The sequence below is a fragment of the Pelodiscus sinensis genome, chromosome 8, assembly GCF_052426305.1.
Source record: "Pelodiscus sinensis isolate ZL-2025 chromosome 8, ASM5242630v1, whole genome shotgun sequence".
In the NCBI taxonomy this organism is placed as follows: Eukaryota; Metazoa; Chordata; order Testudines; family Trionychidae; genus Pelodiscus; species Pelodiscus sinensis.
Window position 1 is genome coordinate 50,287,250 of NC_143059.1, and position 15,426 is coordinate 50,302,675.

Here is a 15,426-nt window from a genome sequence, read left to right on the forward strand (position 1 = left end):
TGTGCCCCATGCAGTTTTTTGCTGTAATGGTGGGAACTTTTGGAGAGTGAATTAGGTCTGTGATCACCAAAAACGAGATTTAGGAAGGTAAGTATTTACCTTGGTAGAGTCCAGAAGGGCCCCAATGAACTCTATCCATTGAGCTGGGACCTTCTTGTACTTGGGAATGTTCAGAATAAGCCCCAGTTTGCAAAGGTCACCATGCCAGATCCACATACTGGCAGACTTGATCCTGAGACTAGCTATTGATGAGCCAGTCATCGTAGTATGAGAAGACCTATACTTGATGTTTTCGCAGAAACACCACCATGCCACCAGGCACTTGCTGTGGAGAAGTCAAACAGTAGGATGACAAACTGTGAACCTTAGGAACCTCCTGTGTGCCGAAATGATGGAAATATGGAAGTACACATCCTTCATGTTGAGCGTACCAGTCCCCTGGATTTAGGGAGGGAATTATGGTGGCCAGAGACACCATGCAGAATCTAGTGATAGAAATGTAGCCGTGTTAGTCTGGTGTAGCTGAAACAAAAAACAGGACGATGTAGCACTTTAAAGACTAACAAGATGGTTCATTAGGTGATAAGCTTTCGTGGGCCAGACCCACTTCCTCAGATCAGATCCTCACTTCCACTATTTGATCTGAGGAAGTGGGTCTGGCCCACGAAAACTCATCACCTAATAAACCATCTTGTTAGTCTTTAAAGTTCTACATAGTCCTGTTTTTTGTTTCATGCAGAATCTGACTTTCTTATGAACACTTTCAGGTTTCAAAGCTCCATAATAGGACTGAGGCCCTCCTTTGACTTTGGGGATAAGGAAATACACATACTAAAATCCTCTGCTCCTGAATAACATCCTCTATTGCCCTTAACCTAAGGAGTGATTGCACTTCCTGCCTGAGTTGCTGCTTGTGAGAAGGATCTCTGAAGCGGGATGGGAAAGGTGGGGAGCTTGGAGGGCAGAAAACTGGATTGACTATCCAATCTCTACTGTGCTCAGAACCCAGTGGTCCTTAGTAATATGGGGCCAGGCCTGGCATAAGTGGAATAGGTGTTTTCCAAAGTGCATGTGTGTGGGGGATCTTGGAGATAGAGTGATGCTCCATCCTCAGGTACACCATCAAAAGTTTTGTTTGGAGCCTAAGTAGTTTGGAGTGGCCCAACCTGAGTGATTGTTTCTGCCCTGCCTGCGGGAATGGTCCTGTCGAGGGAGACTGTTGAAAAAGCATGGCTTCCACTGAGGCACTGGTGTGTGAACTTAAGGGTCACCTATGAGTCTTTTAGACTGTGGCAACAGAATAGGGTTTCTAATGTCCCTACTCAGTATTGGGGAGCAATTAGAGGCACCCATACGATCCTGTGTACTGGCAACAGCTCTGTGTCAATCTGCACTTTTCTTTGGGGAGGTAAGAGTCCTCACAAGACCTGCATCAGTCTCAACTGGTCTTACGTAACATTTTCCTTAGGACACTTGACAGGGAATGGTTGCTGTTTTTTCAGAGTTGCCTAGTCTAGAGCATGTAACAGCAGCACTCTGGAATCAGAGTGATCTTTGATTTGATGAGAGAGTTGATACAGAAATAAGCATCATATATACGGACAACTATAGAGGATAGCTCTCCACATTGACAGTGTTTAAACCCTGGTGTTTAAGCTACATTGACTTAAATATGGCCACTCTCCCTATCTTCCTCTCCAACCCTGCATCCCTTCCTACTCCCCTTCTCCAGGTCAGAATCCTCTCCTGCACCTATAACCCCCTCAAGGACCTTGCACCCCAAACCTCTGCCTCAGCTTACCATGCAAACCCTCTGCATCCTTCTCCCCACCACCTCACAACTCCCTCCCAGAACGTGCACCCATGTCTACATCCCTCCCTCCCCACCCCCTACACCATGCCAGAATCCTTTCCTGAACCCATATCCCCCTCCCAGCCCCTGCACTCCATTATAGTTCCCTCAGCCCAAACTCCCCTGCAGACCCACATAGTTTCCTGCACCTAGCCTCAATTCCAGACCCCGCACCCTTCTTCCCCTAACCTCCATCCAAGACCCCAGACTCCCTTCATAGAAAAATGCAGCCCTTGCCCACTTATCAAAAAGTGTCCCCCTCCCCAGTCAAAAATTTTCCATGAGGCACAGGAATGATCACCCTATGGGGTTGTAGGCAAAGGCTTCAGTTCCAATGCACTAGGCATGCACATTACTTACATGGAATTCCTACTCAAAGGAAGAAATATTTTTTCACACAATGTATAATTCATCTGTGGAACTCATTGAAACAGGAAGTCTTTGAGGCCAAAAATTTAGAAAGACACAAAAACTGATTAAATGTATTTGATTGCCAATATATCCAGAATTATCAATTAATGACAAAAAACTTGCATTTCATAGTCTGAGCCAACCTCTCCTAAAGATCACCATCAGACCTATATGCTGGGAACAGATTATCCCACATATGTCTATTGCACGATTCTTACATTATCATCCTCTAAATTATCTGGTTCTGGCCACCACTAGAAATAGGATGTTGGACTAGATGGATTGCTGGCAAAATAAAAAATGGTTACCTACCTTTCATAATTATTGTTCTTCTGAGATTTGTTGTTCATTTCTACTCCATTCCATTCTAGGTCTGTCTGTTGGATTTTTTTTACTTTAGTGGTATTCGTAGGGCTGGCTTTGGCACTCTCTAGAATGCCGTGTTTATGAGCTGGTAAATGAGACCCTACACTCACTCAGTTCCTTCTTGCCATTAATTCAACCAAGGGGTAGGACGGGCAATAGAACAGACATAAGCAACATGTATCTCAAAGAACAAGTTACAAAATGTAAGTAACCATATTTTCTTCTTCAAGTGCTTACTCATATCGATTCCATTCAAGAGGATTCATAAGCAGTGAGGTGGGCTCAGAGATCACACCTACGTGGTTTGCAGTATTGCTCTACTGAAGCCAGCATTGACCCAAGCTTACTCAGTGACTGTGTAGTGTGATGCAAACATGTGAACAAACAACCAAATAGTGGCCCTATAGGTGTTTTGAATTGGCATCCAGGTGAGAAAGGCTGCCAACAAGGTTTGCACCCTGATTGACTGGACAGTTACAATTGCCAGCAGTGGTACTTTCACCTGATCATAGCAAAACTGGATGCATGTGATCATCCATGACTATATTTTTGGTTGGATCCGGGAAAGCCCTTCATTCTGTTTTCCACCATGACAAAGAGAGCTACATTGACTTAAATATAGTCATCAATGCTTTTAATGATCATTACGACAAACAAAACAAAAACAAATTTAAAAAACCCAAACACAACCAAACAAAAATCACTTAGAGCCAGACACCTAAGGGGACACATTATCCTAGCTGAGAGTCCTGCTCTCCCTTCTTACTCTCAAAAGATTGACATTTGAGGAGTCCTTACGCATTGGAGGTTCTTTAAACTGATAGTGTATCCCCCTTCTTTGGGACAAGTCTGATTTGGTTTGTTTGTTTGTTTTTTGGATTTCCATAATAATTAATTCCCACATTTAGCACTGACATTATTTGTGACTAAACACCACACATTAATAACAATGAGCAAAATATTCTATCAGCTGAATATCTAGTAAATCTAAGCAAAACAGGAGCTACTATATGTACATTAACTCACCCAAGGTCTCTTCCTAGCTAGCTGGCAGGGAAGCATTCAATCAGATCCTGCAGTATCTATAAAGGAGCACCTCTGGCAACCCCTGGAGTAATCATAGAATCCTAGGACTAGAAGGGACCTCAAGAGGTCATCGAGTCCAGTCCCCTGCCCCCATGGCAGGACCAAATACTCTCTAGACCATCCCTGATAGACCTTTATCTAACCTACTCTTAAATATCTACAGAGATGGGGATTCCACAACCTCCCCGGGCAATTTATTCCAGTGTTTAATTACCCTGATAGGAACTTTTTCCTAATGTCCAACCTAAACCTCCCTTGCTGCAGTTTAAGCTCATTGCTTCTTGTTCTATCCTCAGAGGCCAAGATGAACAAGTTTTCTCCCTCCTCCTTATGACACCCTTTTAGATATCTGAAAAATGCCTACATGGAGTTGTATAAGGGATGCCACACACTCCCACCGTGTTCCTTCTCGCTGGAAATTCTGACCAGGGGGAAGGAGGGTGAGTCATGGAATGGGTATGAGCAACACATATCGAAGAACACCAGGTATGGAAAGACTTTTACTAGTCTTTTCTAAAACTTAAGAAGTCAGAAGAGCAGCAAAGACTGCACTCTCTGGATATTAGGAGAGCCCTAGCCTTTTATACTGAAAGAACAAAGCCGTTTAGTAAGTCAATGCAACTCTGTCATAATGGCATACAGAATCAAGGGCTTTCCAGGATCCACCCCAAAATGTCGTCATGGATGACCACATGCATTTATTGCTTCATTAGAGATGAAATCACTAGAGATGGGGCAGTGCTTTTGTTCAGCCTTCAAAATTACTAAGAGATGTCACAGCTGAGAGGTGGCTGGCAGAAGGTATTGACTGATAACCAGCAGGGTGGTGGCAGAGATGCAAAAGTGTGGTTGTAGAAATTGATAATGGTGGAGGATAGAAGTCATCAACTTCAATAGAGCAGGAACAAGCTCTTACACACAAATAAATGGAAGAAAAAAATACTATCTTACAGTTTTTAGAAGATATGTTTTGAATAATGATGTATTAAAATAATTGTAAAATAACTCTAGAACAAACTTCTTGGAAAAGGAGGATAGCAGCCCCATTCCTTTAAGATGCTTACTTTTTGTCCATTTAGTTTTGCAGGCTGTCTGTTAGCAGTCATGTACAATTGGACCTGCTTCAAAAAGTAGTTTTGCACCACAAATTAGGGGACAATATGAGGAGACATCATATATATGACAGTTTTTTGTAAACCCACTGAGTCACTTAGAGGAGTCGGGGAATAATGCAGACATTATGCGTGAGACACAAAATATTAATTCAACAAATACAAGTATGCTTAAATCATTTAAAAAACCACACATTTAAATAGCATTTACAAAATTTATTGACTTATAAAAATCTATCTGCATTTTTTGCAATAGTCAATTTAAGCAGTTGAGTCAGAATTTCCACATAATAGCTTTGCCAATAAAAACCTGTAGACTTTAAAAAAAAAAGATATTTACAAAACTTTCATGAAAAAATAAACCTTCAATATACCAAAATAAGCTAAACTAGATAAGAACATACAATTATATATAGGCAGATTCAGCAAAATAATACAACTTTCAAACTGTTCTAATGATCCAAGAAAGGCAGCACTAATTTGGCCCAGGAAGTTTTTTTGGTTGCTGTAGTTTTGCTAAAGCTCACCAGAGTTTCGAAAGCAAACATTTATGGCTGAATTATGCCGTTAAAAGAGGTATTTCTTCTACTTATAAAAACAGATAAACATATCACCACTACACTTAAATTCACTGAATGCTTTACAACTATAAAATCTAAGCGTTTCTCCATTTACATAAAAAAATTGCAAAATCAAATATTGATATTGCAACACTCACTCTACAACTATAACATTATTTTCTTGTTCTTGTACTTGCTCTTGTTTTCCTTTCTGTTCCTCCAACACTCTGAATGTTTAAACCACATTTATCAAGTTTTCTGTTACTTTTGTTCCTTGTTTCTTTCTGCAGAGTAATTCTTTCACCACACTCTGTAAACAAAAATATTAATTGTAAATTTGGATAAATAATTTTTTTTAGCTCAAACACATATCTTTAGCTTTGTTGTTTTAAAGAAAAATACCCATGAATACCCTAAAAAAACAGCTATAAAAGCCACACTTCTGCACAACCAGCATCCTTTAAAATAGATCCCTGAAGACTCAGTTATTTCTGAAACTAGCTTAGCATCAATCAGTGCACTAAATCTAATTCTTTTTCTTATGTGGTATTTCCAATACTGGAGGTTTGCAACCAGGATTAGTCCATTCTGTACAAACAGTCCTCAGATATGGTGGTTAATTACACAAAGAAGCCTGCAGAATGAGCAGTCATGAGCAATATGGGTACATCTACACTAGCCCCCTAGATCGATCTAGGGAGGCGAATGAGGGTGACCGGAATTGCAAGTCAAGCCTGGGATTTAAATATCCCGTGCTTGATTTGCATGTTCCTGGCCGGTTGCCATTTTAGAAATCGACTAGCCCGAAATAACTGCCCATGTCTAAACATGGCAGTGAAACGCGCTTCCAATTTAAAGCCCCTAATTTGAATTAGGTGGTATTCCTCCTGCAATGAGGTTTACCACCTAATTCGAATTAGGGGCTTTAAATCGGAAGCCCGTTTCACTGCCGTGTGTAGACGCGGGCAGCTACTTCGGGCTAGTCAATTTCTAAAATGGCGACCGGCCGAGAACATGCAAATCAAGCGCGGGATATTTAAATACCAGGCTTGATTTGCAATTCTGGTCGCCCTCATTAGCCTCCCTAGATCGATCTAGGGGGCTAGTGTAGACATACCCGAGTCAACTGTATTAATAGGCCTATGGTAGAGTAGCAGATGACACTGCTATAAATCACCATAAATGTCCAAAGAGAGTACTGTGACATGGTGAGTACAGGCCGCCATTCAATGAGTCTGCTGTGGTTTAAAATAACTGGGTGCGTTTGATTCTCGAGTATTGCGCAGGATTAGTCCCAAAGTTATACCATAAACAAAACCGGGTACTTTATTTTAGTGATTTTTCCCCATTCCTATATAAAAATAAGGATACCCAATACAAATATTAAAGCTAGGAAAATCCTGCATTTAGGATATACAACAGTGATTCTGAGTCCACAAAGAAGGTTACCTTCCGGAAGGTCAAGCTCTTCATTGAATTTAAAAAGAGACCAGATACCTGCATAGGAATCTAGAAAGCTGAGGAAATAGTAGCTGATCCCAGAAAAAAAGAGTTACCAGTGTCACCTAAGACAGTAGCTACCATCAAAAGATGCTTGTGGAAAGATGACCTCCAACAGAAAAACATTGTCCAGGGTAAACAATGAGAAAGGAATTAGGCACCTAGTGAAGCAGACCAGGCACCAAAGCAAGCATGTATAACAGGAGCATAGAGCAAGCAAGAAGACCAGAAGGCAGGAGTAAGGAATGATCAAAAGGGCAGACTTAAATGGCAAATGAAAAAATATATTAAAAAAACTTAAAAGACAATCTTTCTAAAAGCACACTAAAAGACTAAAATTATAATAAAAAAGTGCACCAAAAAGTCAAAAATAAAGTTTAAAGCTAGCAATTTAGGAGAAAGATTGGATGGCTAACAGGTAGCAATAGGCTTGAATCATACTTAGCCATCCAATCTTTCTCCTAAATTGCTAGCTTTAAACTTTATTTTTGACTTTTTGGTGCACTTTATTATTTGTAGTCTTTTGGTAAGCTTTTAGAAAGACTGTCTTTTTAAGTTTTTTTTAATATAGATATTTTTATTTTTGTCTTTTTGGTCCTAAATCTAGTGTGTTTCAACTAATAAAAACTCCAAGGTGCGTTTTAAAATGCTTATATACTTTGAACTAGACTTTTTTCAAAATGTTTTTGGAAGGGCTTCTGGAAACTTCAATGTGACTGGAATTTGTATGGTGCTAGGTGTTGTAGAAACACAGAACAACCTATCATTCCAAATATAAGTGAGACAACAGATGAGCACAATTGATAAAAAGGGTGGGGAGTGAAGGCCGTGAACACAAAGAGCTGTCAGAGAACACCAACTGCCCAGCTATGGGAGCAGTACACATTATAGCACAAGGTTTTCAGAGGGGAGGCGGGGGGGAGTTGAAGAAGCTGTGGATGTTGATGGGGAGTTCATTTGATAGACAAAGGTGATGAGGAGCTCTTTGTTTGAATATTGGAAATGGGTGATCCAAACTGGCAGCAAGTCAGGACAAACATCTCCACAGCAGAGGTAAGGTGAAGGGCTTAGAAAATGAAATTGTTAGCTCTTGCCTTTAATTGAGTTTGCTGCCAAGAGCAGCATCTGCAGTGCTAGTGGCCTACTTGTTCTCTAGCTTATAGGGCTGCTTCGGGCAACAAAGGCTCTAGAAGAGTCTGCTGTCCCCTGCCATTCCCGGGAGTCAGATTCCTGGTGGACTCGGGAGTCCAATCTCCACAGTACCCCATGACGCCCAAGAAACAGGCACATGGCCTGACATTAATCCTTTGCCGAATGCCCCTTTCTCTTCCAGTGCTGGGGAGTCTCTTTCTTTTGTCACTTTTTAAGACAATGGGAAGGGGGAACAACAAGAGTGCACACCACATTGATGCTGAGCTGTTTGGCATGGGGTTCAAGTACGAGGACTCTGATGCAAGATAAAGTGCAGTCTCCATAAGGAAGGTCCTCAAGCAGATGTCCCATTCCTTTTGAGTGCCAGGGCAAAAGTTTTTACAAATTTGATTCTTGTCCCTTCCATGAGACTCCCCCCAGCACTTCAAGCATCTGTTGGGAGTGGAGGGGGTCACCAATATGCATCAACCTGCTGCCTAAGCATGGTTTGAAGAGAGAGAATAGGTCATGCCCCCCTTCAGGGCGAAGTCCTGAAGACAGATAGTGGCTTTAAAAAAATTGCTAATGCTCTTGAGAAACAAGGCACTCAAACGAACCATTATGGGTGGTAAAAAGGAACTGAGAGGGCATAGAACCAGCAGTGCCTAAAATACAGACATATGAGCATGGCACTATACGGGACTCCACAAATGGCTCTATAGATATCACTAAGGTAAGCCTCCAACAGTTGTGCATGTGGGTGTACATAAACGTAGAATGAAATCAACACAAGCAAGCTCCCTGAAAAGTATGTGCAGAGGAAGAAGGGACTATACAGAAGAGAGGGATGAAAAGGAAATAGTAAGTGGGGAAGCTTAAATGAAAGTGAAAAGACAGGTTATCAATTTTAAAAGATAACTATCACATTGAAAACAGTTACTATCTAAATATTTTTCTAATATTACCGTTTCATATAAACAACTGAAATTCCTGCAGAGATGTACAATTGCAAATAGATAGAGGGGAAGGAGATTTGCATTAAAAAAATGAAGACTTTTCAATTATAAAGGAAAGTATGTGTGCAACACTTTTAAAAAGAGTGATGTATTTGGGGCCTACAATAATTTTACTTTTATTCACAACATTAAGTTATGTGCAAAATCAGAATGAAGTACTGACTTATCTAAAACATGCAATAGTTTGAATTATAAAAATTAAAGAATTATATTAGATACTGAAATTAAATTGTCATACCTGCTTTTAGTTTTTTGGCTGTCTCTTCATCCTCTGGCAAGTGGCGTTTTCTCCTGAGAGAAGTGGAACTAGCTGCTTGAGATGTGAGCTCAACCTGTTTCCCTCTGCCCTTTCTTGATGGATTAGCTTTTGTCTCTAAAGTAGTGTTTGCCAAAGGCACATTTTGGTCTTCTTTAGAAGTCTTCTTTTTACTATCATTTTTTGGCATGCAACTTTTTCCCTCAATAGCAGTGGGACTAGCTGCCTGTGTTGTGAGATCGAGCTGTTTCCTTCCACCCTTTTTTGAAGCCTGGGAAGTAATATTTCCCAAAGGCATATTCTGGTTTTCTTTAGGAGTCTTCTCTTTTCCTTCTTTTTCTGGCAAGCTTTTTCCTTTGAGAGAAGTGCAACTAGCTGCCTGTGTTGTGAGACCAGCCTGTTTCCTTCTACCCTTGCTGAATGGATTAACTTTTGTCTCAGTAGCATTTCTGAAAGACACATTTTCATCTTTCAGAGTCTTCTCTTTATCATTTTTTTCTGGCAAGCAGTTTTTTCCTCTGGGAGAAGTGCAACTAGTTGCTTGTGTTGTGAGATCAACTTGTTTCCTTCTACTCTTTCTTGATGGAGTAGCTTTGGCCTCAGCAGTATTTCCCAAAAATACATTTTGGTCTTCTTCAGGAATGTCCTCTTTACCATAATTTTCTGGTAAGCTGCTTTCTCCTCTCAGAGAAGTGCAACTAGTTGCTTGTGTTGTGAGATCAACCTGTTTCCTTCTGCCCTTTCTTGATGGATTAGCTTGTGTTTCGGTAATATTTTTGAAAGGCACATTTTGGTCTTCTGCAGGAACCTTCCCTTTATCATCATTTTCTGGCAAGCTGCTTTTTCCTCTGTGAGAAGTACAACTAGTTGCTTGTGTTGTGAGATCAACCTGTTTCCTTCGACTCTTTCTCGATGGAGTAGCTTTGATCTCGGCAGTATTTCCCAAAAGCACATTTTGGTCTTCTTCAGGAATGTCCTCTTTACCATCATTTTCTGGCAAGCTGCTTTTTCCTCTGAGAGATGTGGAACTAGCTCCTTGTGCTATGAGACCAACCTGCTTCCTTCTGCTGTTTCTTGATGGATTTGTTTTTTCCTGGGAGGCAGTACTTTCCAAAGACATGTTTTGATCTTTAGGAATCTCTTCTTTATCATCATTTTCTGGCAAGCTCCTTTTTCCTCTGAGAGAAGGGCAACTAGTTTCTTGTGTTGTAAGATCAACCTGTTTCCTTTGACTCTTTCTTGATTGAGTAGCTTTGGTCTTGGCAGTATTCCCCAAAAGCACATTTTGGTCATCTTCAGGAATTTCCTCTTTACCATTATTTTCTAGTAAGCGGCTTTTTCCTCTGAGAGATGTGGAACTAGCTCCTTGTGCTGTGAGATCAACCTGCTTCCTTCTGCTGTTGCTTGATAGATTTGCTTTTTCCTGGGAGGTAGTACTTCCCAAAGACATGTTTTGTTCTTTAGGAATCACTTCTTTATCATTTTCTGGCAAGCTGCTTTTTTCTCTGAGAGAAGTGCAACCAGTTGCTTGTGTTGTGAGAGCAACCTGTTTCCTTCGACTCTTTCTTGATGGAGTAGCTTTGGTCTCGGCAGTATTTCCCAAAAGCACATTTTGGTCTTCTTCAGGAATGTCCTCTTTACCATCATGTTCTGGTAAGCTGCTTTCTCCTTTCAGAGAAGCGCCTCTAGCTGTGAGAAAAACCTCATTCCTTTTGCCTCTTCTTGATAGCTTCTCTTTTGTATGCAAAACCATAGTTTCCAAAGGCACACTGTGATCTTTTGACACCTCTTCTTTACCACTATATTCCAGCAAGCTGCATTTTCCTCCAAAAAAAGTGGAACTAGTGGCCAGAACTTTATCATCAACCTGTTTCCTTCTTCCCCTTCTGACTGGATTCTCTTTTGTTGAGGAAACAGTATATTCTGAAGCTGCTGCTTTGTCTTTTTTAGGAGTCTCCTTTTTGGCATCAATTTCTAACAGGTTATATTTTTTTCTAAGAGACGTAGAACTAACTACCTGTGATGTAAGACTGACCTCTTTCTTTCTGCCCCTTCTCAAGAGATTTCCATTTGCTTGGAAAGGAATATTTTCTGAAGTCTTATTTTGGTCAAGTTCAAAATGAACTTTTTTTTCTCTGTCTCTTCTTAGAGTAGTTCCATGTGCTACTGTAGGAGTGTTTTCTAAAATCTCAATTTGTTTGGTTTCCAATGCTTCCTGTTTTCCTTCACCTTTCCTTATCCTCTTTCCACGTCTAAGAACAGTCCTCTCATCTTTAAGATCATATACCATTGTAGCAGTTGGACTGTTTCGGGCTTCCTGGGTTTTGTAATCTTTCCCTACCTGCAGAGATCCTGAGGTGTCTTTTGTAAAAATAGTTTCTGGTTCAATTTCGGATATAATTTGTGGTACCAGTTCTTCATTTTTGGCAAATTCACCTTCATTAATGACTAGTAAATCTTTTTTACCTCTCTTATTTTCATGTAGTTGATTAGGTTTTTTTATTGAATTCGTGTTTATTTGCAAGCTATAAACATTAATTGGTGCTTCATTTGTATTTTCAAAATAGGACTCCTTTAAGCTTTGACCTCCTTCTGCTTCCTTATTTCCCTGAGCTGCCTGTGTCTCATTTTTTATAGAGTTATGTGTTTTAAAAACAGTTTCATTTGATGTTTTCTTGGTCTCCTGGACATTTCTAACATTTTCAGGTCCCATCTCTGCATTTTCATTGTTTGTTTCCTCTAATTGCTTTCTAGATTTTACTCTCAAAGGCTTTCTTCCTTTCTTCTCTGTTATCATAATTTCAAGAGTTAGCTTATTGATTTCAGATTCTTCTACTGCAGCAGCTTCAATGATTCTCTTGGCACAATCCTGTTCATGTGTTTGTATACACTTTGCTGTTTCTGCTCTGCAATGGTTCCTTGTTGCCGGTCTTCGGGATTTTTCTTTGGCATCATAGTCTTCTGTAGACATCTGTGTGTTATCTTTAATTTTTCCTCTTCTGGTTCTTTTAGCTGGAACTAATGATTCTACTATTTCTAATTTGTTATCCCTTCTAGATCGCTTTCTAATTGACAGAGCCACCTTTTCACTATTTTCTACACTGCCTTGATCAGATTTATCTTCAGGGGGCACAAGCCCTATTACATTTTTATTGATATTAGACACATTTGCTATCTTTATACTTTGATCATTTTCCATTATTAAAATACGGCTTGTGACAGATTGCTGTATAGTCTGTAAATTCTGTTTCATAGTTGTAGTTTCTGTTTTTGGCATTAAGGAATCTTCATTACAAGATCCAAGATTGCTTTTACTCCATCTGGAGCTATGCAAAGCTCTGTTTATTTCTACTGATGGAACAGCATCATTTTTGTCAAGTTGTTGGAGAACATGAATTTTTGAAATGTCTTCTTCCATACATGGACTATTACTCTCTTTTCTTTCTAGATTTTTAACTACAGAAGTGAAGGCAACAATCTCTTCCTTCTGTTCTTCAATGCTCTCTTTCATCAGAACAGGCAATTCTAATAAACTTACATTTTCCTTTAGATTTTCTTCGCATTCTCTTAAATATGAAGAGGGACACTCTTTTATTTCTATTTTCTGCTGCTTTACCCTTGTTGATGTTTTGTCTTTAGAGGACAAATCAATAGATTCCTGGATAAGATTTAATTGTGGGGCAACTGGATTTTTAAAAAGGAATTCTTCATAATCACTACCTTTCAAATATTGCTTTAATTCTTTTTGCAGTTGCATAGCAGGTTCTTGAACTGGATCTGTTTTGGTAAGCGAGATTACTGAGTTTAAGAGATTATGACTCTCTGTGATGGAGCCATCGCTCATTTTTTCTTTTTCAATACTGTCTATATTTTTCACAATTTCTAAATCTTTAGGTGAAATACATGCTTTTTCAAAGTTTCCTTGTAATTCTTGTTCATTTTTAATGTTTCTATTCCGAGATCTTATAAATGGGAGGGATGTTTTTTCAAGTGATTCTTCCAGTCTTTTCTCTTGCTTCAGATTTTCTCTTTCAAGGTTTCCTCTGGATTCTAAAACAAACAACATTTTTTACATTAAAAACACAACAAAGGACCAAAATTAAAATTAGTAAATTAAGTGTACAATATTCCTGATCAAAATTACCTCTCACCTTTAGGGTAGAATTATGTGATTATATTAAGATGGTAGGAAATATTCTAAATAAGATATCTGAGTGAATTCTACAGCTTCGTCAATGAATGATATTTGCTTTTGCAGCAAAAGTAAACACGTTATTTTATTTGATTTTATTAATTCCATGTATAATTCTAACTCTCGTATGCATTAAATGAGCCATTGACTGCAAAGGACATTGTCTTATATACACCACACTCTGCTGGAAGGATTCTCCCCTATAAAGGACAATGGGAATGCTAAAGAGAGTGCTTGGGCTGTAAAAATCCGGTTATTTCAGGTGGCCTGTAGCCGAGGGAATTCCCCAGCAGGACAGAAAAACAGAGATGTTAAAGCAGGCTTTTAAAAAATATGAGGCTGAGCAGTTCATGCTGGGACACGTTTTCTGAGCTAGAAAAAAACCTTTTGACTCTGTGAGCAACACAAGTTGATGTGAGCTTGCTGCAAGAGTCAGAGGAAAAAATACATATTAACCAGGAAAAGAAGGTTGAGCTGGAAGAAAAGTGACCTGGGAGCCTGAAAAGACTTTGACCAAATCCCAAAGAATGCTCAAGTGTAAAGACTAAGGCTAAATCTACCCAAGTATTGTCAATAAAACCTAGATTAACACTCAAAAGTTGACCCAAAAAAATTGCCAAAGGGTGTTCACACTTGCTCCCTGTCGAAAGATCAACTCCACACTGAGGGGGCACAATGTGAGCAATTCACTGTGGATATGTATCCCAGTCAGTGTTGTGGGGGCCAGAGTCGACCCCTGTACATCTTGGAATTCCCTCTGAGTTCTTCCACAGCCTCCTTAGCTGTTGTGAGCTCTCCATGTTAAGGAATGCCAAAGCAGGAAAGCAGTCTCTCCTCAAACACTGCTTTGCTTCCCTCCCCCATCGCCCCACACAGCAGCAATATGCCAACTGCTGTGTTCCTAGTGCAGGGCAGAACAGGAACATTCCAGTGATTTGCTTTGTTTGTTTCCCAAATGGAGAAACTCACTGAGCTGTCAGATACTTCCTGGAGCTTTGAAAAGGGAGGGAAGTTTCACGGCAGGATTTTCATGTTGGTGGATCTGTGCATATTACTATCAGCATACTATATTCATTAATTCCAATTCCCAGCAATAAGTATTTAAAACTGTCGTTGCACAAACTAAATTCTGTATTGTCTATATATTTCAGAATTTTCAAAAACATATTTAAAGATCCATTTTAAATTACAGCTTTAAAAATGCATACAATTTATACTTACCATGTTCATTTTTAGGATCAATATGAGAATTATTTTCTTTCATAAAATCCATAACTTTGACCTAACAAGATAGAAAAATAAATAAATCTGTGGCTGGTAGTGCTAAGGAAAAGAAGATTTTTAGTATATTAAGAACAAAAAAATAAATAATATGATATAGGCCCCCAACTAGAGGGAGATGTTAAAACTGTTAGTTTCTGCCTTTTTTGCATTGTTATCAAAATTTCTGTTCTCCATTTGGAAAAAATCAGGACAATATACTCTTATCACCAGGACTCGCCGAGTGGCAGCAAGCCCTGCTCGCCAGCCGCGCGGTTCTGAGCATGCGCAGATTGCTCTGCACCGGCTCTTCCGGGGTGTAATCTACTCGCCACATTGTTTGTCGAGCCCTGCTTATCACAAAGATGATGAATAATTTTCTAGTCCATTACTAACTGAGGTTGTTAAATAATATCTATAATGGCTAAACATTTTTGTATTGGCTGATTGTGGCAATTCGCACCTAAGAGATGTAGAAAACTCGGATGAAATCTCTGGCCTGCTCATGATATTCTACAATACATCCTGAAATAACAGGGAAATTCCATAAATCCAGAAGAAGTCATATGCTGATATTTAAAAAGACAAACGGGTCAGCCCAGGGCTGGTTAACCTGACATTAAACTCAGGCAAAATAGTTCAAAGCTGAAACGGGATTCAACTGATAAAAAATTAAAAGGATAG

General features: G+C 39.6%; 1 protein-coding gene across 4 annotated transcripts in view; it reads right to left on the reverse strand.

The window, feature by feature from the left end:
• Positions 1-5,028: 5,028 nt before the first annotated feature.
• The window catches only part of MKI67 (marker of proliferation Ki-67), a 47,586-nt gene continuing 37,188 nt past the window's right edge, over positions 5,029-15,426 (reverse strand). For all 4 annotated transcript variants that reach the window (XM_075935261.2, XM_075935262.2, XM_075935260.2 and 1 more), the window contains 3 exons: positions 14,704-14,764; positions 9,273-13,340; positions 5,029-5,697 (listed from right to left, as the gene is read on the reverse strand). In XM_075935261.2, the coding sequence (XP_075791376.2) occupies positions 5,561-5,697; positions 9,273-13,340; positions 14,704-14,764 (4,266 nt within the window). In that variant the 3' untranslated portion in view covers positions 5,029-5,560. The remainder of the gene's footprint in view (positions 5,698-9,272; positions 13,341-14,703; positions 14,765-15,426) is intronic.